This window comes from Paroedura picta, chromosome 3 (assembly GCF_049243985.1).
Source record: "Paroedura picta isolate Pp20150507F chromosome 3, Ppicta_v3.0, whole genome shotgun sequence".
NCBI lineage: Eukaryota > Metazoa > Chordata > Lepidosauria > Squamata > Gekkonidae > Paroedura > Paroedura picta.
In genome coordinates this window covers 164,948,743-164,975,744 of record NC_135371.1, presented here as the reverse complement: position 1 = coordinate 164,975,744, position 27,002 = coordinate 164,948,743, and the positions used below count along the sequence as shown (strand labels likewise).

At 46.5% G+C, this 27,002-nt stretch overlaps 1 protein-coding gene across 4 annotated transcripts in view; it reads right to left on the bottom strand.

The window, feature by feature from the left end:
- STAT6 (signal transducer and activator of transcription 6) overlaps nt 1-27,002 on the bottom strand; it is an 81,078-nt gene that overhangs the window by 38,850 nt on the left and 15,226 nt on the right. For all 4 annotated transcript variants that reach the window (XM_077329226.1, XM_077329224.1, XM_077329225.1 and 1 more), the window contains 7 exons: nt 13,931-14,086; nt 11,310-11,448; nt 9,985-10,068; nt 8,210-8,339; nt 7,414-7,475; nt 5,692-5,840; nt 4,310-4,441 (listed from right to left, as the gene is read on the bottom strand). In XM_077329226.1, coding sequence (XP_077185341.1) covers nt 4,310-4,441; nt 5,692-5,840; nt 7,414-7,475; nt 8,210-8,339; nt 9,985-10,068; nt 11,310-11,448; nt 13,931-14,086 — 852 coding nt within the window. The remainder of the gene's footprint in view (nt 1-4,309; nt 4,442-5,691; nt 5,841-7,413; nt 7,476-8,209; nt 8,340-9,984; nt 10,069-11,309; nt 11,449-13,930; nt 14,087-27,002) is intronic.

Sequence of the window (27,002 nt, the reverse complement as noted above, 5' to 3'; positions counted from 1 at the left end):
AGTGGTCAAATTATTGTGAGTGGTCAAATTATTGTGAGGGATGCACTCTTCCAAGTGTAGTTAGGAATGTGATGTTTTTAAATTATGACGACTGTTTTTAATATGCTGAATTAGTGCACTTTATGTAATAAATACCTGCAAATGTTAAAAACTATTTTTGCAGTTCAGCCTTTGGGTTCCGAACTAAAAAGGCAATCTGATTAGAACAGAAACCATTCGGAATCATAGCATTCATTTCTCCTGGCTCTCCTGTGGCATCCAAATGTGCAGAGACGTCACTTCCCTCACGGCAGCTTAAAAGTGTACAAGTTCTGTCTCAAGAGCCGTGCGAGTTTATCCACTCTTTTGGAGTATTGATTCTCCAGCTTCAACCTAAGTATTACTGCTAGCCACTAGAGGGTTCTCCTTAGCACTTATAGAGGTAAGTATTACATAGCATGCTTTCACAACGGCTTCCGGGAATTTCCCCCTCCTTGCTCTTGCATTCTGAGGGTGATCATCTTTAATAGCATGCAATGCTTTCTCACTCACTGGTGCACAGAGAACTCTTGATAGTTCAGCAGTGGAAGAGGCTGCCTAAGGAGGTGGTGAGCTCCCCCTCACTGGCAGTCTTCAAGCAAAGGTTGGATACACACTTTTCTTGGGTGCTTTAGGATGCTTTGGGCTGATCCTGCGTTGAGCAGGGGGTTGGACTAGATGGCCTGTATGGCCCCTTCCAACTCTATGATTCTATGATTCTATGATTTCCACAGTGGGTAGATCTGGCCATTTAATTTGGAACTTGAAGGGGGTATTTTACCTACAGGCTGGTGAGCTGCATTACATCCCTGACTGGATAGCTGGATAGCTGACTGGATACATCCCTGACTGGACTCTTGCAGGTGGGCAATTTAAATTCTCCTGTCCCTCCTTGGCATAAATCAAAGGGTTGTCTTCCAGCTGTCACTTCAAACTCTAGGGAAAAGTCCTTCTGCTTGCAAATCCAATAGGTTTATTTGGGAAAATACACCCCCCCACACCCCCCCAAAAAATAAATTATTCTGCTCCCTGTTGCCTGCAAGCTAAAACAGCTGCTTCTTAGAATATTCTGGGTCTGTAACCTCACATGTCAGATATTTAGCAGAGTAAATAAAACACAGCAGAATAACACAGCATGGACATGTGTGTGTTTAACTTCTCCACCCCCCCCCAAAAAAAACCCTTTAAAAACAGGGAATCGAGCATGTGGAAAGAAAACAACCATCTAAGTAACTCATCTCTCTCATTCTGACCTATTCCATCTTGGTTCTTTTGTTCCCACTGACCCTAAGAAAGAAGGAGTGGAAGTTCTCCCCCAAAACTCCAACTCTTGTGTACTTGCAGAATAGCACCAGCTATCTCCAATATACTGATTAGCCAATAGTCAATCTTTAGGTCACCTCATTAAGAACAAAACTTCCCTGGTTTTGGTGGGAAGGATCTACTCTACACCTAATTGGTTCTACACTAAACTTGGGGTTATTTGCCCACAGAAATTCAGTTTAACCCTTGCATGGCTGAAGGGATGATACTTGCAAAACCCCCACCATTTCTCAAATCTTTACACCGCTCCAGCGGAGCAGTATAAATAAAAGGCTAAGGGCTAAGTGGAAGGAGAGGGGGCGGGCACTGTCCGTGATAAAAACTCGGAGGAGCGAATCAGGAGCCGCGAAGCTCCTCCGAGTGGCACTCCAGCACCATCAATACTGAAATCGCCAATCGAAGCATATTTTGGCAAAAGCTCAACAGAAAAGGCTGACTTGTCTCCAGTACAAAGACTTAATATTAAAAACCGGCAAGTTTAAGGATATGCAAAGAATAAAGAAAGAAAGAGTAGAAATTCAATGGTTAGAGTATATCCAATTACTATCTAGATTCAAAGCAGAGTTTCAGCAACCATTAAATCTAGAGGCTCCAATACCAGAATTTGAAAACTTAGTAATCCAAGACAAACCACACTTACAGGGCCAAATATACAAATTGCTATTAAGGTATGAGACAGAAACGGAACGGGTTAAGCCATGTATGATTAAATGGATGCAAAATATTGAGACAAATGTGACAATGGAACAATGGAAACTAGCATGGTCTAGAATACCTAAGTATACTAATAGTCAAATACTTAAAGAAAATTGGTATAAAATGTTTTACAGGTGGTATGTGACACCAAAAGTGATCGCCAAAATTGCTAAAAACTGTGATAACAAATGCTGGAAATGTGATGATAAACTAGGTTCTTTCTTTCATATGTGGTGGAAATGTGAAAAAGTTTATAATTTCTGGGCAAAAATACACACCATTGTGCAGAAAATGTGGGGTCTTAGATTTCCTATGAAAGCTGAATCTATGCTACTAAGTATACCTCTGCAGTGCCTCCCAACTCACACACAAAGTTTATTCTTCTACGCGACGACGGCAGCAAAACTAGAATTGGCCAAGAAATGGAAAACGCAAGAACTATCTTCGATAGAAGACTGGTTGAACAAACTAGTGGACTTTGCCAAGATGGTCAAATTGACACTGATAGTTAATGGAAGAACAGAAGAGGTGTTCCAAGAACTATGGGGCCCTTATCTGAATTTCTTAAGAAAATAATCTAAAAGGGGACTGAAATGGGGAATTAAGTGTATCAAATGAAGAGCATAACCAATCTTTTTCTGTATTAATAATGTAGATTATTCATACTGTTTCATCTTTAATTTTGGAAAATAAAATAAAAATTCTGTTAAAAAAAAGCAAAAAAAAAAGAGAGAACACTGCACACACACACACAAAAACAAATGCCTAAGTTCTCTCAGGCAGCTGTTGTCTATCAGGAATGCATCTTCAATCTTTAGGCGGTAGCAAGTCACTGTTAAGCAACCAGCAGCTCCTCGCCAGGGTTCATCACCGATCTTATCACAGCGCCCAAGAAGAGAGGGTGGCAAGAGAGAGGGTGCCGCTGCCAGTCTGTTTCTCTTCCTTCCACACCCCAGCAATAACCACAGCTACGCAGTGTGTGGAGGGACACTCCCGTGCTGCATGTAACTATGCCAAGATTCCAAGGTGGGGATGGGAGACCTCATCAAAGAATGAGTCTGCTCTTGGGCAGACACTACAGGGATGGTCCCAGCCCAATGACAACGTCATCTAGAATTTAACTCACCATGGACGAGTGGTAAGGTGGGGCAAATTCCTGGCGTGGAAAAGGTCTGCGAGAGACAGGACGCTGGACGAGAGGGACCACTGATCTGATCCAGCTAGGCTCTTCTTAAGTTCTCAAGAAGGCCTCGGCCTCTTTGCCCTGTTGTTGGCTGTCCAGGGGAACTGATTGGCCACTATGAGAGACCGGGTGCTGGACTAGATGGAACACTAATCAAGCCCTTCACAAAAGGCTTGGGGGGGGGTCATGGGGCTCTTTATTGGGCTATAACGGAGTGTTTGGAAACCAGGACTCCTTGGTTCTGTCACAGATTCTGCTATGGAAGTGATCACTGGCAGTCTTCAAGCAAAGGTTGGATGCACACTTTTCTTGGATGCTTTAGGATAGCGATCCCCAACCTGTGGGCCGCGGACCACATGTGGTCCTTCGACTAATTGGAAGTGGGCCCCTTCTCCCCCCCGGCCCTTTACTTCATCCCCCCCAGCCCTTTACAACACATTTCATTGTTGTAGCGTGTCTGTATCTTATTTTGAAGGGATGCTTAAACATTACCATAGCGATCAGAGAGCGCTAGGGCAGTGGTTGAGAGTAGAGGAGTAAACTACCCCCCCGGGCCTCAGTAAAAGGCGTTGAGTGGTCCCCGGTGAGTGGTCCCGGCGATAAAAAGGTTGGGGACCACTGCTTCAGGATGCTTAGGGCTGATCCTGCGTTGAGCAGGGGGTTGGACTAGATGGCCTGTATGGCCCCTTCCAACTCTATGATTCTATGATTCTATGATTCTATGATTCTATGATTCTATGATTCTATGATTCTATGATTCTATGATTCTATGATTCTATGATTCTATGATTCTATGATTCTATGGGTAAGTTTTCATGGTTTACGTAGGCTGGTGACTGGACTCCCTCTCTCACCACTGGGGGCATGAACATTTCACAGACTCCCGGATTTCCCTTCTTGCAACTTTATTGAGGCTGTCTTATTTAACCTGCTCAGTAACAGGAGTGTCCGCACTTGAGGCACAATGAAATGCTGATGCTCTAATTCTCAGGACTTGGTAAGAGGAAAAGCCTGCTCTGCCAGAGACAATAGCCAGTGGCTGCCACCAAGGGCCCCTACAATTTATAATCTGAGAGCACTCAGCCTTACCTTTTGATGAGACCGTTGAAAACATTCTCCAGGCGCTCCTTGACACAGGACTGAAGAACAGAGCCCAGCTGAGCTACCAGGCTTGCCACTTGCTGGCTAAGCTGGAAACAGACGTCCACCAGGCTTTCAAACCTGTCAAGAAAGATGCTGGATCAGTTGGGCTGCTTCTCCCCCACCCCCAAACCATATTCCATATCCAAGCCAAGTTTTCACAAGCTGCAAGGAACAAGTGGTGGTTATATTGACATTCATTTTGACTGGTGCCATTTGGTCTTAGGCCAAGAAAAAGGAATTCCTTTGCTTGCCAGCAGATGTGCTTAGCATGCAGTTCTGAACGAAAGCTTCCCTGCCTATCTATGGGAAGGGTGGCCAAGCTGTAGCCATGGCCAACTGGCAGGGGTTCATGTAGTCTGTGGACATCTGGAGAGACACAGTTTGGCCATCCCTGATCTATGGTTATGTGACGTAAGTAGGGATGTGTGCAAGTTGCAGTTTATTTATTTGCTTCATGTATAGTCTGCCTTTCTCACTAAGGGCCAAGATGAATCGCAAGATTTTAAGAAATGCAGCAAAAACAGCATCATGCAGGAAATAAAAATGCAATTAGAATTGCCAGCATTTCCCACAGATCTTTGAACTTCCTCTGCAGGAGAGCAGCAAAGCTTGCTGAGCTCGCAAATTTTTACTTTAAAGAAACAAGTTTCTAGTCCATGTGGCTCCAAAGCTATATGCATGCTGAGATCTCGGGAGCCAAAGAAGTGGCTAAATGGGGTTTTCTGCAGGCATTTCAATGTCCAGTAAAGCTATTTGTGTGCTGCCAAAAAGAGCAAAAACAGAATTTATTATGCAAAAGAGCCCACAATATGAAATAAACTATGCAAATCTGCTCTATTTGCATAATTCACACAGGTTGCAGAACTCACCACTTCTTGGCACAGAATCTGGGTATGGGGCATGTAGGGATCTATATATTTGCCACTGGCAGCCAAGCTCTTCTGGATTGTAGCAGTGGGGAAACGTTTGAGAAATCTGCCCCACAAGGAATGTATTGGACATCGGTTTCCAGGCTGTCCACTAAAGCAGGGGTAGTCAACCTGTGGTCCTCCAGATGTCCATGGACTACAATTCCCATGAGCCCCTGCCATCAAATGCTGGCAGGGGCTCATGGGAATTGTAGCCCATGGACATCTGGAGGACCACAGGTTGACTACCCCTGCACTAAAGCACTGTGTACAATGCCAAAGAGAGATGTTCACAGTTTTACATCTAGGAACCTTTACCATCAATACAAATGGGGCAACTTTCATTGCAGCCTGCCTTAAAAACCTCCCACAATTCCAGAACAGCAGCCGTGCAGATGGCGCTTGTGACGTGAGACTCACCTCTTTTGCAGTGGAGCCAAGTCCTCGTCGAAGGGAGTTCCATTCCCAGCCAGCTGTTGCTGCCTCTTCCAGATGTCAAGCCTCTTCAGCAGCTGGGATTTTGCAGCTTCTAGCTCTTTGGTTACTTCTGAGAACAGTGTACAAAGAGCCTGGAGGGAGAAGGGGAAAAGGCAAGTTGTTTTGATAGACTGACGGACCGGATGCACAGTGGCGAAATTCACAAGGCACCCAGGGTATGCAGTATATAATTCCAGAAGCCACAGTCTCTGCTTTCACTTAGAACAGGCAGGTATCGCTGTCTGCTTAGCTGATGTAAGGTGAGCGGAAGAACATAGACCATAGTCTTACAGACTGCCTGTAAGGCTCTACCCAGCTCCCTTAAGCACCCTTCCACGTCGGCTACTAGCACTGCCAAAAACATTGTCTCTGCCACCTAAGGACATTTGCAAAATCCCCTCTTGAAAAAAAGACTTGGAAAATCTTTTGTTGCAGGGGGGCACAGATGTCCTCTGTTTTCATTTCTAATGGAGAGAAAGTGCATTTTTTCCCACGACCTCAGCTCCTATTTAGTACTTTTGGTAAAATGCAATTCTTCCCAAGCCTACCACAATTAAAAAACAAACAAACTCTTGTTAACATAGAAATGGGGCCGCAAGATAAGCAACAGTCGCAGAAAGGACACACGAGGCTGCCATACTGAATTGGATGCACAATCCACCAAAGTCAGTAGAGCTTACTCAGAAAGGCAGTGGCTCTCCAGGGTCACAGGCAGAGGCCTTAAGAACATAAGAGAAGCCCTGTTGGATCAGGTCAATGGTCCATACAGTCCACCTCTGTGTCATACAGTGGCCAAAGTCCAGGTGGCATCAGGAAGACCACCAGTGACTTTAAGAACCAAAGACAAGCCATCTTGATCAGACCAAGAGTCCAATAGTGTGTCACACAGTGGCTGAAACCCAAGTGCCATCAGGAGGTCTACCAAGAGTTTAAAGAACATAAGAGAAGCCATGTTAGATCAGGCCAATGGACCATCCAGTCCAACTCTCCATGTCACACAGTGACCAAAACCCAGGTGCCATCAGGAGGTCCACTAGCAGCCTTAAGAACATAAGAGAAGCCCTGTTGGGCCAGGCCAATGGACCATCCAGTCCAACCCTCTGTGTCACACAGTGGCCCAAAACCAGGGGCCATCAGGAGGTCAGCCAGCGGCTTTATGAACATAAGAGAAGCCATGTTGGATCAGGCCAATGGCCCATCTAGTCCAACACTCTGTGTTACACAGTGGCCCAAACCCTGGTGCCATCAGGAGGTCCACCAGCAACTTTAAGACCATAAGACAAGCCATGTTGGATCAGGCCAATGGCCCGTCCAGTCCAACACTCTGTGTCACACAGTGGCCCAAACCCAGGTGCCAACATGAGGTCCACCAGTGGCTTTGAGAACATGAGAAGCCCTCTTGGATCATGCTGATGGCCTATGCAGGCCAACACTCTATGCCATACAGTGATCAGGAGGCCCTCCAGTGGGCCCAGAGCTCCAGAAGCCTTCCCACTATTGCCCCCCAACCAGTAAGAATACAGAGTATCACTGCCCCAGGTCTTGCACATCACTTACTGGCAGATGCACTTTTAACTGGAGATTCTAAGACTGATCTGTAAGCCAAGCAGATGCTCTACTGCTGAGCCACAGGCCCTCCCCGCCCTGTCAAAGAGAAGCACTCACATTCACTTGCAGGTCCCCTTGTGTTGAGAACTGTGGATCCACTGTGTTTGTCTGCAGAGAAACTGACAATGGAAAAGCAACGGTTCATTTAGGGGCTGTGCATTCCTCCGTTCCATCAATAACACCTGCTCCGGGCAGCTTGCAAAAATTACAATGCGTAAATGTAAACCGTAAAGACCTCATGGAATCCTCAGGGCAAGCAGAGATACCCTAAAATCCTACACACAAGAGTGTCAGAACTACAGGGAGGTGTATGACAAGGGCACGTGGAAAAGTTACTGGGGAAGGGAGTTCCACAATTAGATGCAACTTTCAAGAATGTCTGAGCTTCAATTCCTGCAAGATGGGCCTGTGCAAAGGTGGATTCTTATAGCAGAACCCCTGTGGATGACCTCTGAGCATTGGAGATAATCCTTCAGACACTTTGAATCCATGCCCCCCGGGGCTTGACCAGTGCCATCGTAAGCGGAGTTATATCTTTGTCGGTTCATGTCTCAGAGCAACAATTCTGCTTCCTGTAGCAAGGTAGAAGGCGGCTAACAAATGCTTTAAATAAATATTTCTTTTGAAAACTAAACCTAACAGCCACCATGCATTGGCAACTTGTCTTTCAAGTTAATTTGTCTTTCAAAGCCATGTTCAACCAGTAAAAGGATAGCCTACCTCAATACCTGCAAAGGCTTTCCAGTTAGCATTGGCTGCCAAGCTCTCGTGGCTGGAAGCCAAACTCCTCTGAACCCCCATCCCTGACGGGTCCCCTTCGACACTCTGCCCTCACGACCTTCCAAGCGCTCACCTCTTGAGCCGTCTGTCAGGTTCCCACAGAGGGCCCGGATCTCTTGCAGCTTGTACTGCAGCCGCTGCAGATCAAACGCAAACTTCAGTTCCTCCTGCTGGCGGTGCAGGTGGAGGGTCAGCCGCTGAAACTATAAGACGCAGAAATAAGAGACGGTCCTCCCAACTTCTTTTTCTGATTCTGTGAACTTAGGCAGATTGCAAGTGGGCAGAAGAAACTGTACTGGTGTTTGGCTCTCGTTCCGCCAGGTGGGGGCTAGGACAGAGAAGGCTCTGGCCCTTGTTGAGGTCCAATGTGCTTCTTTGGGAAAACCACCTGACTTCAGAATCATAGGAAGAGGGTGTGGCAGAGCTATGACCTCACTGGAGTCAAAGCAGTGGACCGAGGGATCCAGGGACAGGAAACGCGAGTAGAGCAACATCTGTAATGAGGGTGCAAACCAAGGGCCTGCGGTATGGAGGAATCTTTTCCATCAAGCAACCTCACCTGCTGCTGTTCACCAGTCATACAATGACTTTGCTTTCAACACGTGCATGGTAACAGCGGTTTGCCCACTGAAGGCTTTGCTCAGCTGTAAAACAAGTGACCCTCATGGGGTGGCAGGACGTACTGGCAAGATCGCCCAAGTAAAGTAAGCCTTGTGAATCATTGTGTAGAGCTGAGGGATGTGTGGCACAACTGTGGTGAGAGGGCATGGCACAAGGAAGTCTGGATGCAGAGAGGTTGTAGGGTAGACTTTCTCAATCAGCATTTCATGATAGAGGATAGAGGATAGATGGATAGATGGATAGATGATAGATGATAGATGATAGAGAGAGAGAGATGATAGATAGATGATGGATAGAGGATAGATAGATGATGGATAGAGGATAGAGGGATAGATGATAGACGATAGATGATAGACGGATGATAGACGATAGATGATAGACGGATGATAGACGGATGGATGGATGGATAGATGATAGATAGATAGATAGATAGATAGATAGATAGATAGATAGATAGATAGATAGATAGATAGATAGATAGATAGATAGATAGATAGATAGATAGATAGATGATAGATGATAGATGATAGATGATAGATGATAGATGATAGATGATAGATGATAGATGATAGATGATAGATGATAGATGATAGATGATAGATAGATAGATAGATAGATAGATAGATAGATAGATAGATAGATAGATAGATAGATAGATAGATAGATAGATAGATAGATAGATAGATAGATAGATGATAGATGATAGATGATAGATGATAGATGATAGATGATAGATGATAGATGATAGATGATAGATGATAGATGATAGATAGATAGATAGATAGATAGATAGATAGATAGATAGATAGATAGATAGATAGATAGATAGATAGATAGAGTTGGCGTATACACAGCGATGCTTCCCAACCATATTCTGAATTATTACACCACTTCTGGGGTTTCTCAAAGCCCAAAGAATGTTTCACAGGTTTCTCAACAGTAAAAAAGTTGAGAACGGCTGTTCTTGGGGCATGGCCCACCAATGAACCAAGGCGCCAATTGACTGCCGGAGAAGCAGGATGCAGTAGGGAAACGGCAGAATCTTCCAAAGGGCTAAACCCTCTGGCGGTCCTCTAGGTGTTGTGAGATTGAGGGTGGTAGGACCGATTGTCCCCATCGTTGTCTTGTAGATGTAGTATCTAGGGACCAAGGTGATAATCCAGGACTAGAACTTGAAACTGAAGAACAGTTTTTTGTGTCTGTATGTGTGTGGGTTGACCACCCTACCTTGTTCTGCACAATGACCCGCTCTGCTTCTAGAATCTGTTTCACAGTCCTCACCAGCTTCAGTGGTTCTCGCCGATACGCGTTCTGTCATTAGAAAGAAGAAGAGAAATGCAATTTGTGTTTCCCTTTCGACCTGAAAAGCAGCTCTTCCAGAGATTAGCTAACACTGTTTTAGGGCGCTGGGGAGTTGAGCCTGTGAAGAAAGAGGATTCTGAAGCCACTGGGGTGGTCCATGCACCTGCCTCCAACTCCCAAAACACGTTTACACACAGAAGGATCCAATCTTGGCTAAGGCCAATCCAGTCTTTCTGTATAAAGGGTGGAGCTGATTGTAATTCATTAGGCTACCTGGTGCCTATGAAACCTAGTCTATGCAGGCAGTAGGATGAGGTGTTAGTAGTTAACATGGATTGTAGCATTTCACCCTAGAAGTAGGTAGAGCAGTTGTTTGATTGCTTCTACCATGTTAAAAAACAACAAGAAAAACAGGTTTCTGCATGGAGAAAACCAGCAGGCCAGGCTGCAAGGTTCTAATTCAGCCCATCTCTGTGCTTTCCTAGTTTTTTTCTCACATAGCTTTCTTATGAACGCAACCCATGGCTGAATGGCACAATCCATTTTAGCACCTAAAGGTTCTGGATCTCCTCATACTGCATCTGGAGACCAGGATTAAGGACTCATCTTCCCAGAACTGCAATTAAACCACAGGCCAAACCTGGAGGGGATGAGTGTTCCTCTGGATTGAGGGGCTTCCCATGTCCCACAATCACCCCTCTATCTGGACAGAGACTGCTCCTAGGGGATGCCCCGTATGACCGTTTATGCACTGGAGGTTTCATGCCGGGCTGCAGGCTGGAGTTTTAGTAGTGGCAGGTTGCCCCACCTCTTCCTGTACCCACATGGGGGAGCACTTGGCCTGGTGCACCTCATCCGCTCCCAATTTGTGCTCCTGCACGGGAGCTGGGGGAGTGAAGTTCCCAGTGCATAAACGGTCTATCTGAACAATTCAGCAACACTTTTAGTTATCAGACCCATCTTGGTGAGGGGGAAACCTAGTCCTTCAACCCGGTTATGAGGCTAAGTCACTTAAGGATGCAGCCCAGGCTATACCTCCATGCCTTTGCCCCAAATACCATCAAGGGAGACAAGGGCCTATGCAAGATGGAAGGACAGCCTGCCCTGAAACAGCTAGTACCGTCCACAAAGAGAGTTTATCAAAGCTGAGAAAGCTAGCAACCAACCCAGAAAACACCATGATGAGTGGTAAGGCCAGAGGCGCTGATGGTATCTCCTTCCAGCCCAGTCCCCTCAGGTCTCAGACGTACCTCCAAGTTAGAAGTGAACTGAAGAATTAAGCTGGGTTGGCAGTGGTTACTGGCCAGGTCCTGCAGTCTCTCCACCATGGCAGAAAGAAGGCTGTCAGCCATGAAGGCATCAAAAGTATCCGACCCGGTGATGAATTCCCTGAGGAGAACGAGAAGAAACATACGCAAAGATGAAGACGTTGAAAAGACAAACGTCACAGCTGAACCCACCTCTTTTCAGAACATGCACATCCCCCAGTGGCCACCTACGACCTACAAAACATGTGGAGGAATCCATAAGACAGATTCCCAACAAGGGTTTTGTGAAAACCTGGGGTTTCTTGATGGCCCTGGAAGTATTTCCCAAATGGGTGGGAGTTATTTTTTTTCTTAAAAAAAATTGTTCAACATTTATTGGGTGATATGACCATAGATGGTCATGTCGACCTGCCCCCATTCCCAAAATGGCCAATGATTGGCCTGGAGAGGGGAGGGAGGGGAGGAGCCCCGGGTGGGTGTGTACACAACTTTGTTTCCCAACTCTAGTTGGGAACTCTAGTTTGCATGATTAAGCCACTTCTGGGGTTTCTTGAAGCCTGAAGAATGTTTTAGGGGTTTCTCAATGGTGAAAAAGTTTAGAACTTAAGGACTGCCACAGGCTGTTACAATCCACAAGTGTAGGCAAACCAGAACAGTCCTATGGAACAAGGAGTCTGTTAGCCAAATTTGGCCTCACCCCATTGAAAACCCTTTTTCGATTGTGGCCATGTAATGATAAAACAAAAACAGCTTAAAGAAAGTATAACAGCGGTGTTGAGTGTTTTTCTCTGGAGATAGGATCCCTGTTTGTAATTCTAGAATGGCTATCCTAAAAGCTGATCTACATTAAAAATGTGAACTGGTCTACATGCCAAGGCTTTCTCCAAAGAATTCTGGGAATTGTAGTATGGAAGAATGCTGCCAATTCTTGCCTGGGAATCTACCATTCTGCAAGCAAAGCGTAAAACCTTCCTTCAGCCCTGCAGGGGTACCCACTTAAGTTGGAGGAGCTTTCCCCAGCTTAGAATCATAGAGTTGGAAGGGGCCACACAGGCCATCTAGTCCAACCCCCTGCTCTACGCAGGATCAGCCCAGAGCATCCTAAAGCATCCAAGAAAAGTTTGCATCCAACCTTTGCTTGAAGACTGCCAGTGAGGGGGAGTTCACCACCTCCTTAGGCAGCCTATTCCACTGCTGAACTACTTTGACTGTGAAAATTTTTTCCTGATATCTAGCCTATATCGTTGTACTTGTAGTTTAAACCAGTGGTCCCCAACCTGCGGGCCGCGGCCCGGTGCCGGGACACGAAGGCCATGCCGCCGGGCCGCAGCTCCCTCTCCCCGCCCCTCCCGCAGTAAAAAACTTCCCGGGCCGCAAGCTTGCAAGCTTAAGTTCTAAACTTCTTACTGTGGGAGGGCGGGGAGAGGAAATCAGGGCCGCGCATGCGCGAATGAGCCATTTGCGGCCGAAATTGCGCATGCGCGGCACTTTTGCGCATGCGCAATTTCAGCCGCAAATGGCGCATTTGCGATGCGCGGGCGCAGCCCGGCGTATGCGCGGGGCGTGGGCGCGACCCGCTGCCCTGCCAGTCCCCAGCCTCAGAAAGGTTGGGGACCACTGGTTTAAACCCATTACTGCATGTCCTCTCCTCTGCAGACAACAGAAACAGCATCCTGCCCTCCTCCAAGTGACAACCTTAAAGTAGGAGATGTGTCTCAATCAGAGATCACTAGCCTTTTTGATACCATAACTGATGGAGGGTTTTGTGGGGAATGCCACACCAATTAAACTGGATAAAAGGTCTTGCCTTCAGAATCATATTTGTCTTGCTGGATCAAGCCAAGCTTCTATCAAGACCAACATTCTAGTTATGGAAGAGAGCGACGGTCATCATTCATTGTGAAATCCACAGAGTAGATTAGTATGGCCTGCACCAAACATGGTAATGATCCCTAACTTATGCACAGCAATTAGAATAGCCCTTTTGCTCTCTCTCTCTCAGCTTGCTTTAGGCCTAGAGCATTATCAAGTGAGAGTACACTTGCACTTTGAAGCTTCCTTTGGGGAATTATATTTGCTCAGATTCACAGTCCATACACACACGAACACACAGGGGCCTTTGCCCACTGTTCAGCATGCCTGCTGGAGATACAAACATGTCACTCTGGCACAGCATGTGGGGGCAGGCAGCAGGAGTCGAGAAAGGAGGATGCCAAGAAAGTGGAATGGCAACTTTCTGTTGTGTAGCTGTGGAACTGTTAAAGAGGCCAATAAAATGTCTGTTTTACGACCTAAAATGTGATAATGGTGTAGGAATGCCATCAAGCCAGGGCTTGGATCCCATCTAGAATTTTTCCAGAGAAGAAGAAGAAGAAGAAGAAGAAGAAGAAGAAGAAGAGGAAGAAGAAGAAGAAGAAGAAGAAGAGGAAGAGGAAGAGGAAGAGGAAGAAGAAGAAGAAGAAGAAGAAGAAGAGGAAGAAGAAGAAGAAGAAGAAGAAGAAGAAGAAGAAGAAGAAGAAGAGTTGGTTCTTATATGCCGCTTCTGGTATGGACAGAATAAGTCTGGGCAAAACCAAAGCTGCTACATCGCCTCCTAAACTTACCAAGGGTACGTCTCCAGCCAGTCTCCGAGGAAGCAGCGCAGGCTACGAGGAAACTCTTCACTGTAGCCATTGAACAGCTCTGGAGGAAGTTTACAAACCGAGCTCCACAAGGCCATCTTGGAACTGGTCCTCCACAGATGGAAAAGAAGAAGCTGGCTGTTACGACACAGCAAAGAGAAGGAAGTTGCAGTATATTGGCCAACATGCGGTTATTCATTTACAATTCAGGGAGGTCCCACTTACAAGAATTCCCACTTGCAAGAGGCCATATCATAAACATCAATATAGAGATAACCATATTTACAGAAAAAAAATTGTAAGTCACTGTGGCAAAATGCCCATGCCCCTTTCCTTGCTATTTCAGAAATATACCATTCCCCCCCCCCTGAGCTTTGGAGGGAGGGGAGGGGCAATGTTAATCACTTGTTCACCTCCCTTCAATTGCAAATTGGCCTAGCCAGGAATCAGGTATCTGGAGGGTGAGGGAAACTTCTTCCCAGAACTACCTAGGACACATAGGAGCATCCTTTAAAGGGGGATGGGACTTCTTGTTCCCCGCAGGACCTTGGGTAACCCAGGTGGGAGAGGACAGAGAGAGATAGCTGCTGCTGACCACAGAAAGTGATCTCTTTTGCCTGCTGACCACTGAAGGAGGAAGTTGCCCTGATTTGAGAAGTGGTGAGCAACCATCTTGGACCACGTGGCTGCCAGGTGAGCACTGAACATGGAGTAGGAACTTGGAACCCTTATATTTAACATCAGATAGGGTATGTTTTAGCAGGGGGGCAGAACAACTGTGTTTCACCCAATTTCTTTTGACTCTTTTGCTTAACTCTGTCCTGTGCTAAAGATATTCATTCATTCATTCATTTATTCATTCATTCTTATATTCCGCCCTTCCCGAAGGCTCAGGGCGGTTTACATATAACGATAACTAAAACTATACATGGAACCAGACATATAATAATTATAACATTCGTATTATTAACTGGTATAACCGGGTAACAGTATAACATAAGCAATAGTAATTCAAACAGGTCCAGGAGTCTTAGTGGGCTTCGGGGGGGGGGGCAGGGGCCCTGCAGATGTTGGCTTGGTTGGTCTATATGCTTATAAACCTTGCTATTTTCATAAATCCTTTAGAAATTTGAAGCTGGCAGTGGTTCTCTGATCCACATAAAGCTCCCCCATCTCGGAAGCACTCGTCCAGCGCAAGGAGAAAACCCAGTGTCAGAAGAGGACGCTTGGCAAGCAGCTATTCCTTGGGGAGGGGGGGGGGGTGTACCCTTCAGTAAATTGTTCAGAGAGGCCATGCTACTGAGTATAACACTTTCATCATGCCCCGCTTGTGGGTTTCTTAAGGGTGTCTGGTTGGCTACTGCTTGAAACAGGATATAAAATTTGTTGGAACCCTGGTCTGATCCAGCATGGCTACGCTATCTTACAATCTAGCACAGGCTCTCACAAACAGGGTTTCATGACAGCCCTGGAAGGGTTTCCCAAATGGGTGGGAGTTAATTCATTTGTTACAGATATTTTTTTAATCTGTTAAAGTATTTATCGGATGATGTGAACCTTATATGGTCATGTCAACACACCCCTTCCCCCAAATGACCAATGATAGGCCTGGAGGGGCTGGGAAGGTTAGAGGCCCCAGGTGGGCGTGTCCACAGTTCCCAAACCTATTCTGCATGATTGCACCACTTCTGAGGTTTCTCGAAGAATGTTTCCAGGGGTTCTCAATGGTTCAACAACTGTGAAAGGCTGATGAAGAATTTTGTTTGATACTTCCACATCAGGGTGTAAACTGCACAGAGCTTTTATTCCAACCCCAGGTCGATTCAGTCCCTGCCCTCTACACAGAATGCGATTTCCGTTTGGATTTTGGGCGATTTAAATTTTCCTTCTGCAGCAAGAAGGATTGATCCGTAGTGACCCTACCTTTATTGTGCGATATCTTAGTGCTTTTAATGCTCAATATCCATTTGGGAAAGAAAGCTCCGTGGTAGAGAACCTCTGATAGGCCACACCTGGTCATGTGATAAGCTTGCCTTAAAGGAGAAGCCCCTAATTGCTCTCAACTTCTGTCGGTCCTGGATTTTTTCTCCCTTCTCTGCCTTCTTCGATCCTCTCCTCCCCCCCCCCCCCCGCCAAGAAAAGAAAGAGGCTCCCTGCCTGGCTCCTCCCCCCCTTCAAGAAAAGAAAGAAAGAGGCTTGGCCCCTCCCCTTCTGAACTACACTAACCACATGCAGAAGACTTTCCTGTTTCAATGGGGAGGGGGGGAAAGAGGAAGACCCGAGTTCAAAGCGATCTGAATTCAACAGGATTGACAATGGAATAAAGAAAATAAGTGCAGACTCTGCCCAGGAAGGATGGATGCTTCCATATCAGAAACAAAGGAAGAGCATTTATTTTGAAAATTATAAGCCGCAAGATTCTACTCTTGCATAACTAATTTTCCTGGCAAACCATTCAAGGAGCTTTCCTCAATAAATAAGCTATTCATCTTGTCTTTTTTTTCTTTTTTGGCCCTCCCGCTTTCTCATCCTTCCCCTCTTCCATATTTCATGCTGGTGCGTATGTGTGTGTGTGTGTGGGGAAACGGGTCTGCACCACATTTCCTTGAAAGGCGTGACAAACTTAAGCAAATGTATTTATAGGGTTTTGTAATGTTATACAAAGTCCTTGACAAGAAATATGCTGAGTTTTAAATGCTACAACCCAGCTCTCAAGTGTGTTTAAGCTACTTGATTTCAGTAGGGCACGGCTTTGATGATATAAATCAGGGGTAGTCAAACTGTGGCGGGGGCTCCTGGGAATTGTAGTCCATGGACATCTGGAAGGCCACAGTTTGACTACCCCTGAATGATAAATGCTTGGCTAATAACCAGAAGCAACTTCTGGGAGGATTCGGGTTTAGCAGCAGTGAATCATTGGGCCCCATATGGCTACCTCATGTGCAGATCAGGACTCATTTCTGGTTTGTTCCCTCCCACAACGCTTACACAGCCCCTCCCCCTCCACAAACATTTCTAACAGAGGTACCAGCCCAGTAATGGAATGCTGATACAGCATCTAGGCTGACTCCGACAGTTCACAACAACAGAAGTGCTCTGCCAAATCAAGCCAAAGGTCCATCCAGTTCAGTGCACTCTGCAAGTGATCAACCAGACATTGCTGGGGAGGTCATAAAGGGCCATTGTGGAGCGAATGAACATGGCTTGCAGGACTGCAGCCGTGCGTTTTTTGGAAAAGTGACAGCCATGCTGCCTGCAGTATCCTTAATGTGCCTAACAGGGACACATGCTCACAACTGAGAGGTGCTGCACAGTAGAAATCTCTATGAAGGTAAAAGGTAAAGGTAAATGAATCCCCTGTGCAAGCACTGGGTCATGTCTGACCCTTGGGGTGACGCCCTCCAGCGTTTTCTTGGCAGACTCAATACGGGGTGGTTTGCCAGTGCCTTCCCCAGTCATTACCGTTTACCCCCCAGCAAGCTGGGTACTCATTTCACCGACCTCGGAAGGATGGAAGGCTGAGTCAACCTTGAGCCGGCTGCTGGGATCAAACTCCCACCCTCATGGGCAGAGCTTTCAGACTGCATGTCTGCTGCCTTACCACTCTGCGCCACAAGAGGCTCTTTCTATGAAGGTACCTAACATTTAAAATGAAAACCACAACAACATACTAAGCCATTATAGTGAACACATGAGCGCTGAACACAAGTAACACTGAATGCACTTAAGATCTGAACACTTAACATTTAATTAGTCATTGTGATTGCACTGAACAATTCCTACGTGATATATAAATATGCGATTTCAACCCTGTATTTATCCAGGCAGCAATAGCCAGCTTCATCTGAAAAGTTTGTGCAACCCTCTGGAGATATTAAATTGACATTCTATTGATGCAGGAGTCCACCAGCAATGTGTATTAGGAGAGCACGAGTCCTCAGCATGCATCCAATTCATGCAATTGTTGTATCATGTCCATTGGGAAACGGGTGGATATTCTATATTCTAATATTCTGATCCTGCGTTGAGCAGGGGGTTGGACTAGATGTCCTGTATGGCCCCTTCCAACTCTATGATTCTGTGATTCTATGCAGGTTGCATTCGCTAGGACAACAGTCCAGTCCAGAGGGATGGAAGCTGCATCCACAGGGAAAATCCACATTTTTTTCCATTCCACATGTTATGCAGTTGCACAACTTATGCTCCTGAAACATGTGCTTGGAGGGCTTCCTCCTTCCACATGAACAGAATATCAGTGTAACACCTACAGATGTACATGTGGAATGCATATGCATTCACTTTCACAGGTATGAACAGGGCTGATTGGAAGCCTCTCTATAAATGTACACTGATGAACAGAAATGACTGTCTAAACATCTAAAATGTAGAATGCATATAGGCATTAACGTCATTGATACAATACAATACTGACGCACACTACCATGGGAATTCCTTAAACCTAATAGCCATCGGTTGCAGGAGCCATGCAGATTAAAAAATACGCACAATGGGGATATATAGGGAATATCCACATGTGGAGGAAAAGGTGATTAAAAAAAACAAAATTAGTCTGAAAAAGAAGCCCAAGAATGAGAAATGCAATGTCTGCACAGGAACAGATATTGAAAAAAACTCCACTGTTGGAACCACAGTTTTGTTACAACAACTAAAAAATAGCCCCCAGAGAAGATGAATTAGACAAGGGGAGGAAGGAGGTAAAGCCTCAGCCAAGGAGAGGAGCCAACACAGAAGAAAATGGGCCAGCGAGAGTGCGGCTTTTGTTGCAAAAAATAAAGCGACACGTATCAGATAAACTCTAAAATATTGAGATCAACATTTAGTTTTGCATGAGGTCAGCCAAGGTCTGTTTCAGTTGTGTCTTCTTCAGAATGCTGTACTGAGAGTTAAATTCAATTCCCACTAGTACCCTGGGCTGCAAATGCTGTGTGATCATAGCATGTAATACAACTTCTGGCTGTCCAGATTAGAAAGATGACCAATTCAAGGAATGTCCTCAAGAGTGAGCAGTAAAAATGAAAGCACACAACACACTTGCCCTCCTCTGAAATCCTACAGGAAGATAGCTGAGATCTGTTCCCCACACTCTGGATAACGCACTTTCAATGCACTTTAGTAGTGCAAAAGCTTTATCAGCCCGGTTATCAAGGTCACCCAGCAGGCTGCATGTGGGCGAGTGCAGAATCGAACCCAGCTCGCCAGATAAGGTATATCATCTTCTCTAGTAATACTGAATATTTTTTACTTTCATACTAGAGAATAGACACAATCTTTAACAGTAACCTTTTCTCTTCAGAGATACACTTTCTTTTTCCCTTGTTCACATAACATTAACAACCTGGTTATTACATGGTTTCATTTTATATTCACAATACAGACATAGTGATTCCTTTACATTTTTTGACAAATAATGTAACATTCTCTCTCACTAGCAGGTAAAGGTATCCCTGTGCAAGCACCGGGTCATCTCTGACCCTTGGGGTGACGCCCTCTAGTGTAGTGGTCCCCAACCTTTTTGAGGCTGGGGACCGGTGGCGGAAAGCAGGGTGATTGCCCGGCCGCGCATGCGCAGCTGCGCATGCACCATGAGAGACCGTGCCACCGCGCATGCACCATGTGTGACCAAAAATGCACATGCACGGCAGTTTCGTGCATGCGCGCATGCGCAATAGTGCAGTGCATGCTCGTTTTCAGCTGTGCATGGTGCATGCGCACATACGCGGCTCAGCCACGCATGTGGAAAGCACGGGCGCGGCCCTGCTTCCCTTTCCCCCCCTCCCACAGTAAGAAGCTTGCTGGGCCGCAAGCTTGCAGCCTGGTAAGTTTCTTACTGCGGGGGGGGGCAGGGAGAGGGAGCCGCAGCCCAGTGCCAGGGCCTTCGCGGCCCGGCACCAAGTCGCCGCCTGATGGTTGGGGACCACTGCTCTAATGTTTTCATGGCAGACTCAATACGGAGTGACTTGCCAGCGCCTTCCCCAGTCATTACCGTTTTATCCCCCAGGAAGCTGGGTACTCATTTTACAGACCTCGGAAGGATGGAAGGCTGAGTCAACCTTGAGCCGGCTGCTGGGATCGAACTCCCAGCCTCATGGCCAGAGCTTTCAGACTGCATGTCTGCAGAGTTTTCAGACTGCATGTCTGCTGCCTTACCACTCTGCGCCACAAGAGGCCCTATCTCTCACTAACAACCAACATCATGCATCACTTCAGCCTCAGAGTGTGCATGCAAGGATGCAAAGCAAGTGTTCCAAGAGCATTAAAACTAAAAAAAAAGGGAGTGAGCCTCTCCTGGAATGACCCTTTCTTTCTCGCAAACCCATACAAACATCATTTGGAGTCATACGCAATCAGCATTTCTCAACTTTTTTTACCGTTGTGAAACCCCTGCAACATTCTTCAGGCTTTGAGAACCCCCAGAAGTGGCGCAATCGTGCCGAACAGGGTTGGGAAGCAGAGTTGTGCATACAATCACCCAGGTTCTCTCCGCTCCCCACCCCCATTAGCCATTTTGGAAAGGGAAAATAGGTCAACATGATGATATGGGTCATATCACTGATAAATGTTTAACAAATTATACATACATACATACATACATACATACATACATACATACATACATACATATTTATATTTTTAAAATTAATTAACTCTCACCCATTCACGAAACCCTTCGTGAAACCTGAGGGTTTCACGAAGCCCTGGTCGAGGCTTGCACTAGATGTCCAAAGTAATTTGTGGGTCTGCTCATTTTCTCAATGAGGGAGACCGTATACATGCTTTCCCACATGAATGAGATTTTTTTAAAAATGTGGCTGAAACATTTACAAATCTCCCTCAAGGTGTTATCTGTGGTGAAGAGGGACTGCATCTCCTTTGGTTTAATACTATGTATGCAGCAATGTAAGACCCTCTTGTGGCACAGGATGCTAAGGCAGCAGACATGCAGTCTGAAGCTCTGCCCATGAGGCTGGGAGTTCGATCCCAGCAGCCGGCTCAGGGTTGACTCAGCCTTCCATCCTTCCGAAGTCGGTAAAATGAGTACCCAGCTTGCTGGGGGGTAAACCCCACATTGAGTCTGCCAAGCAAACACTAGAGAGCATCACCCCAAGGGTCAGACATGACCCGATGCTTGCACAGGGGATACCTTCACCTTTAACTTTATGCATCAATGTACTGTTGAAAAAAAAATGAGATTGCTTCTCTATTTTGCCAGCCCGGAAGGTGATACATAAAGATGGCGGCCTCCAGGAGGGAATTGAGGATCTCCAAGAATTACAGCTCATCTCCAGACTACAGAAATCAGTTCCCCTGGAGATGACAGATGCTTTGGAGAGGGGACTCCATGGCATTGTGCCCCACTGAGGTCCCACTCCTTCTGAGGCTCCATCCCCAAATCTTCTGGAGTTTCCTAGCCTGGATCTGGTAACCCCATCCCCTCCCATCCTCTATTGCAGGGGTAGTCAAACTGCGGCCCTCCAGATGTCCATGGACTACAATTCCCATGAGCCCCTGCCAGCGAAGCTGGCAGGGGCTCCTGGGAACTGTAGTCCATGGACATCTGGAGGGCCGCAGTTTGACTACCCCTGCTCTATTGGTTGCTGGGGAGGACCTGGAAACCCTAGTAGTGCTTTATCATGGAAAGTGCTGTCAAATCAGTTGATTTATGATGATGCCATAGTAGGGTTTTCAAGGGAAGAGACACCTCACTGCACATGTGCATCTAAGAGGTGCTTTGCCATTGCCTCCCTCTGCATAGACTTTCTTGGTGATCTCCCATCCAAGTACTAAGAAGGGCCTCCCCTGCTTAGCTTCCTAGATCTGATGAGACGGGCATCGCCCCGGCCCATCCAGGTCAGAGCCAAGGTAATACGGGCGTTCTTAAAATCAGGCAGGGCGAAGAAATGAAAATGCATGAATCTAGGAAACAGCAATAAACAAGCAAAACCACAGAAAGAGGAAGTGGGAACCGACCTGTGATTGACGGAAGAGGAGGAAGGAACCTAACACTAAACATACAGAAAGGAGGGAGGGACAAATCTTCTAACCTTTCTAAATGAACAACCAAGGGAGATATTTTCACCGGAATTTGACAGGCGTGGGAAACGAACCTGCAAAGTGACTCTGACGATCGAACTTCACAGCATACAGCGACGCAGGACACTTTTTTGTTCTGTGTGTGTGTGTGGGGGGGGGGAAGATGTGGGGGAAGAGAGTGCTTAACCCTTCTGTGGAATGCCTTGAACCCTCCTCTGTGTGAGTAACTCTCTCATCTACAGGGGCTTTGGACCCATATATATCTAATGTGGGCAAGGAGGTCCAAGGCAAACAAGCTGCTGGGAGAGTTAAGCCCTCCACCCCTCTTTTCCATGCCTCATTACAAATTCCTTCCTCTCAAGGGAGCCTGACAATTGAGAAAGGGCCACAGGGCTAAACATTATACAAAGATACAGAGTACCCTTTATTTTCATCCAGGTCACTTCGCACCTGTTGTTTTCTTCTGAACAGGTACCCTGTATGTACCCCAAACAAGATGAGTGTCCCCCCCCCCAAGTGTTCCATCAAGAAAAGAGTGGGTGGGTCATCTTACATTTGCATCAAAGGTAAAATATGTTCTGTAATTTAAAACAAAAACAAGAAACCTTTTGTGTACAATTTTTTCAGAGGAGTCATCTTACCCTTAGCGTGACCTTCCTTATCGGAAGAGGGAGAGAAACAGGCAAACATGCTCTTGCCATGTAGAACAGGCATTTATTCGAGAGTGAAAGTACAGGGCTGCTGACTTAGCTAGACAACCTAAAAGGGAATGTGTTTTCAAGATAAACAACAGTCCGAAGTACAAATCTGGGTGCAGCTCGCCCTGAAAGACCGCTCGACCGGGGCAAGGAAACTGATGAGAAATCTATTCTAGACTGATTCTTTCAGGGGAAATAGGCTACAGACAAGGCCACCCTGATCTGGACCTCATCAGAGTTTGGTAGCCCTGGGCCTATTCTGCACACGTAGGATAATGCACTTTCAATGCACTTTAGAGGTAGATTTTCCTGTTCCACACAGGAAAACCCAGCTGCCAAAGCACATTGAAAGTGCATTATCCTATGTGTGCAGAATGAGCCCTGGGTACTATTCAGATGGGAAACCAGCAGGGAAATCCAGATGCAGAGACAAGTAATTGCAAACCACCTGTGAGCAATTCTTGCTTTTAAAAGTCTACAGGATTAATTACGATGGCAAAAAAGGGGGGGGGAAGTCTGGGCTGGAAAGTTCTCAAAGACTTCTTGCAATCATTGTACCCTGCTATTTCACTTTGTTCAGAACTTTGGATAGGTGAGGCATGCTCTCCTTCCCCTGCTCCCCACTCCCACCCCCTTTATTTAAATCAAAGGCACACCTCACTGCTCATGTGCATCTAACTGTTCAGTAAGCCAACCCTGTGTATCCCCCTGCCAGCCTCTTACCGTATCTCTGCAGCTTGCTAAAACCGCTGGCAAGCAGAGTAGTCACATTCCCCTTCCCCCTACTCCCCAGTTCCTCTGTCAGTGTTTTGCGGCTATTTTTCATCTAAAAATACATTGGAGAACTGTTTATGCATCACCTGTGAAAGGTTTATATCAGCGCACAGGGACCCGTTTTTCAAGTTAGCAGCACGCCAACAAGAGAGTCTGACTTTGCCACAGTGGCCCCCATTGTGTGCCCGTGGGTGCTACGGCACCCACCAACACCCTTCCTGGCACCCAAGTGTTTTTAGAGAGTGGGCAAGGCCAGGTGGGACTCATGCCCAGCAAGACTTCTGATTGGCCACTGGAGAACTAAATGGCTCCATGGATCAAAATAACAGTGAGGAAGCTGATGCTGCAGCGTTGGCTTTATTTTCTCTCTCTCTCCTTTCCCAGACTATGTTTTTAAAATTCCTTCTCTTGCCCCTTGCATTTGGTCATCTTCTCTATGTGAGTGCATGTGGGTGGGTGGGGCTGCTCCATCTCCCATGGCAGCCATTTTGTGGTTAAGCACTCCGTTCTACGTCAGAATTCCAAAACTGCCCACATGCTCAGAAAATGTTGGGGACCTCTGCTTTAGTACATAGGCATCTGTATTAGCTTATTTAGTAGACCAGATTAGAATCCACTGTTAACCTATAAACCAGGGGTTCCCAGCTAGAGGTGCATGGACCCGTGGGGGTCCATGGGAGTTCTGAAGGGGGTCTTGCAGGAGTTCTTACATGCCATGGTCTGAGGAGGAGGCCTGGGTTGTCTTCTTGGCTCCTACTCTTCTTTCTGGCCTGCATGAGGCAGAGCCACCATAGCAGTAGTAAAGGCCAGGGGAGGGAGCAAGAGGAGGGATAAGGGTGCAGGTAGTGATGTCACTTCTGAGGGTATGGCAGAGAGCACGGCCAGCTGCCATCACTTCCAGGGTTCCTCAAAAATTATTTCCAGGGGCTCCTCCAAGGTCGAAAGGTTGGAAAAGGCTGCTTTAAGCATTAATAAATTCAGACTTCCATACGACTATTAGTAGTAAAGCCCTTTGCGCTCTGTAATACAACAGGCACTAGTTCATTGTTTGGTCTGGGTTTTGTGCCTCACTTGGAAGCTGGCAACCCTAAGAAGAGGTCTCTCTCTGCAACACAGTCCTGACCCAAGTCAGTTTATGCACACTGAGGAAATGCGTTCCAGGACATGAACCTACACCTATCTGGCAACCTTTCCTCCTCTCTGCAATGTTTTCTTGACCTGAAATAGGTCAGGGGGTGCTGTGGCTGGTTGAGGGGCTGCGGAGACATTATACCCTTTTGAGGCCCCACTTCCAAACGTTTCCAACCCAAGGGTAGCCAACCTCCAGGTGGGGCCTGGAGATCTCCTGGAATTACTGCTCATCTCCAGACAATAAAGATCAGCTTCCCAGGCAGAAATGGCTGCTTGGGAGGGTAGACAGGGCTGTTATGCAAAATAAACATTTGAGGCCTCCCACAAAAGTTGTTGTGGAGATGGAACAGTTTTGGCCTATTGCACAGGGTTTTTGTGCAGATGAAAAAGGAGGCAACCCCCCCCCCCACACACACAACAGCATCCAGTTGCATCTGCACAACAACCTTGTGCGGTAGGCCTCAAATGTTCAGAGAGTGGTTCAGAGAGACACTCGTGGCTTGGCTGCGTCTCCCCTCCAGCAGTGAGGCTGGCCACAGCAGTATTTTACGTGAGAAGGGGCTTTTCTGTGGCCTCCCTGTCAGCCAGAGGTTAGGCAGAAGGGGGAAGCTTTCCCTCCCTCAAAAGGGATCCACACCCATGCCCACAGACTCCCCTGCCTTGCTCTCAGAACTACGTCCTTCCCTTCAGTCAGGGGCTGTCAGAAGCTCCCTTCACAGCAGGCCTGAAGGGAAGGGGGGAGGGATGTGGAATCCTGAGCAAGAGCAGCAATTGGCCCCGAGGGGGGGGGGATCCCACCAATAGGAGGCTTTGGAACCTTCAGCATTCTGTCAGAGTGCACCGTCACAATGTAATGTATATAGATTAGATACCCTAGAGCAGGGGTAGTCAACCTGTGGCCCTCCAGATGTTCATGGACTACAATTCCCATGAGCCCCTGCCAGCAAACGCTGGCAGGGGCTCGTGGGAATTGTAGTCCATGAACATCTGGAGGACCACAGGTTGACTACCCCTGCCCGAAAGATATAACGATTCTGTAGCGTTAAAGATATTCTGGGCTGAAATCTTGCGTACGTGCCCTGACTCTTGTCTGTCCAGCCAAACCATCTCATGAGGTTTACTTTCAGACAGTCCCAAGACAATTTATCCCAACTAATTTAAGTAAGCCTCAAGAGCTGTGGGAATGTTTCCCATCTCTATGTTATGGTTAGAAAGCTTTTTTTTTTTCCAAAACAGTCAGACAAAATTGACTAACACCCGTCTTCTTCTCACTATTGAAACTATTCTTCAAGAGCGGGGATTGCGTGTTACCATAACAGAAAACAACATAGTTCAACGGTCAAGTCTGCTAGCAAGGAAGGAAAACCACGGTATGCATAGCTTGATGATCTGCAACGTAACACCCCTGGGGAATATGGGAACTACGGAGGTGTTTTATGGTGTACATCTCTTTACATTGGGGTCCCCAACATGGTGCCTAGGGGCACCCAGATACCTGCAACACCATTCCGGGAACCTACCGAGTATTTTTTAGGAAGTGGGTGTAGCCAGTTTGGCTCCTGCCCAGTAGAGCTTCTGATAGCCCACCGAAGACATCTACCGCTACAGTCCTGGTTTTATTCAATCTGTGACATCTCTCCCAGTGTATTTTTAACATTTACTCCTCGTCCCCTGCAGTATCCTCTGTGTTCATGGCTGGCTCCACCTCCCACCATGGCCATTTTATACTCATACACACAGCCTCAAAAAGGTTGGGGAGCCCAGATTTGCATGTTTACGTTTTTCCTGTGTTCCTATTATGTTTTATTTATATGTTTTAAACATTCCCTGTGTGTTTATATTTTGAATTCTCTATATCAAACATTTTAATGTTTTAGTGTCAGGACCCTAAATTGGGTAGAGAGTAGGGTTATAGAATCATAGAATCATAGAGTTGGAAGGGCCATACAGGCCATCAAGTCCAACCCCCTGCTCAACGCAGGGGGTTACATGAGACGGAGGAAAGTGAGTGAGAAGTGAAAAGTGAATCCAACTGGATTCAACCTCATACTTTTCTCTAGAAGTGCTCCGTTAGAAAATACAAGAAAGGAAGATGCAAGTACTTCTAGGAAAGAGAAAATCCAATTTTCTCCTGCCAGCCCTCACTTTTCCACTTTCTGGCCTCTGGCTCTATTTCCCCCTCAAAACATGCAGTATATAACAACTCACAAAAGTGGTCAAACCATACCAGTGTGGTACAGTTGAGGGCCAGTGTGGTACCGTGGTTCCAGTGTCAACATAGGATCTATTCCACACCTGTTGGATAACACGCTTTCACTGCACTTTAAAAGTAGATTTTCCTGCTTCACACAGGAAAACCCAGCTGCAAAAGCACACTGGATGTGAATTGCCCAAGATGT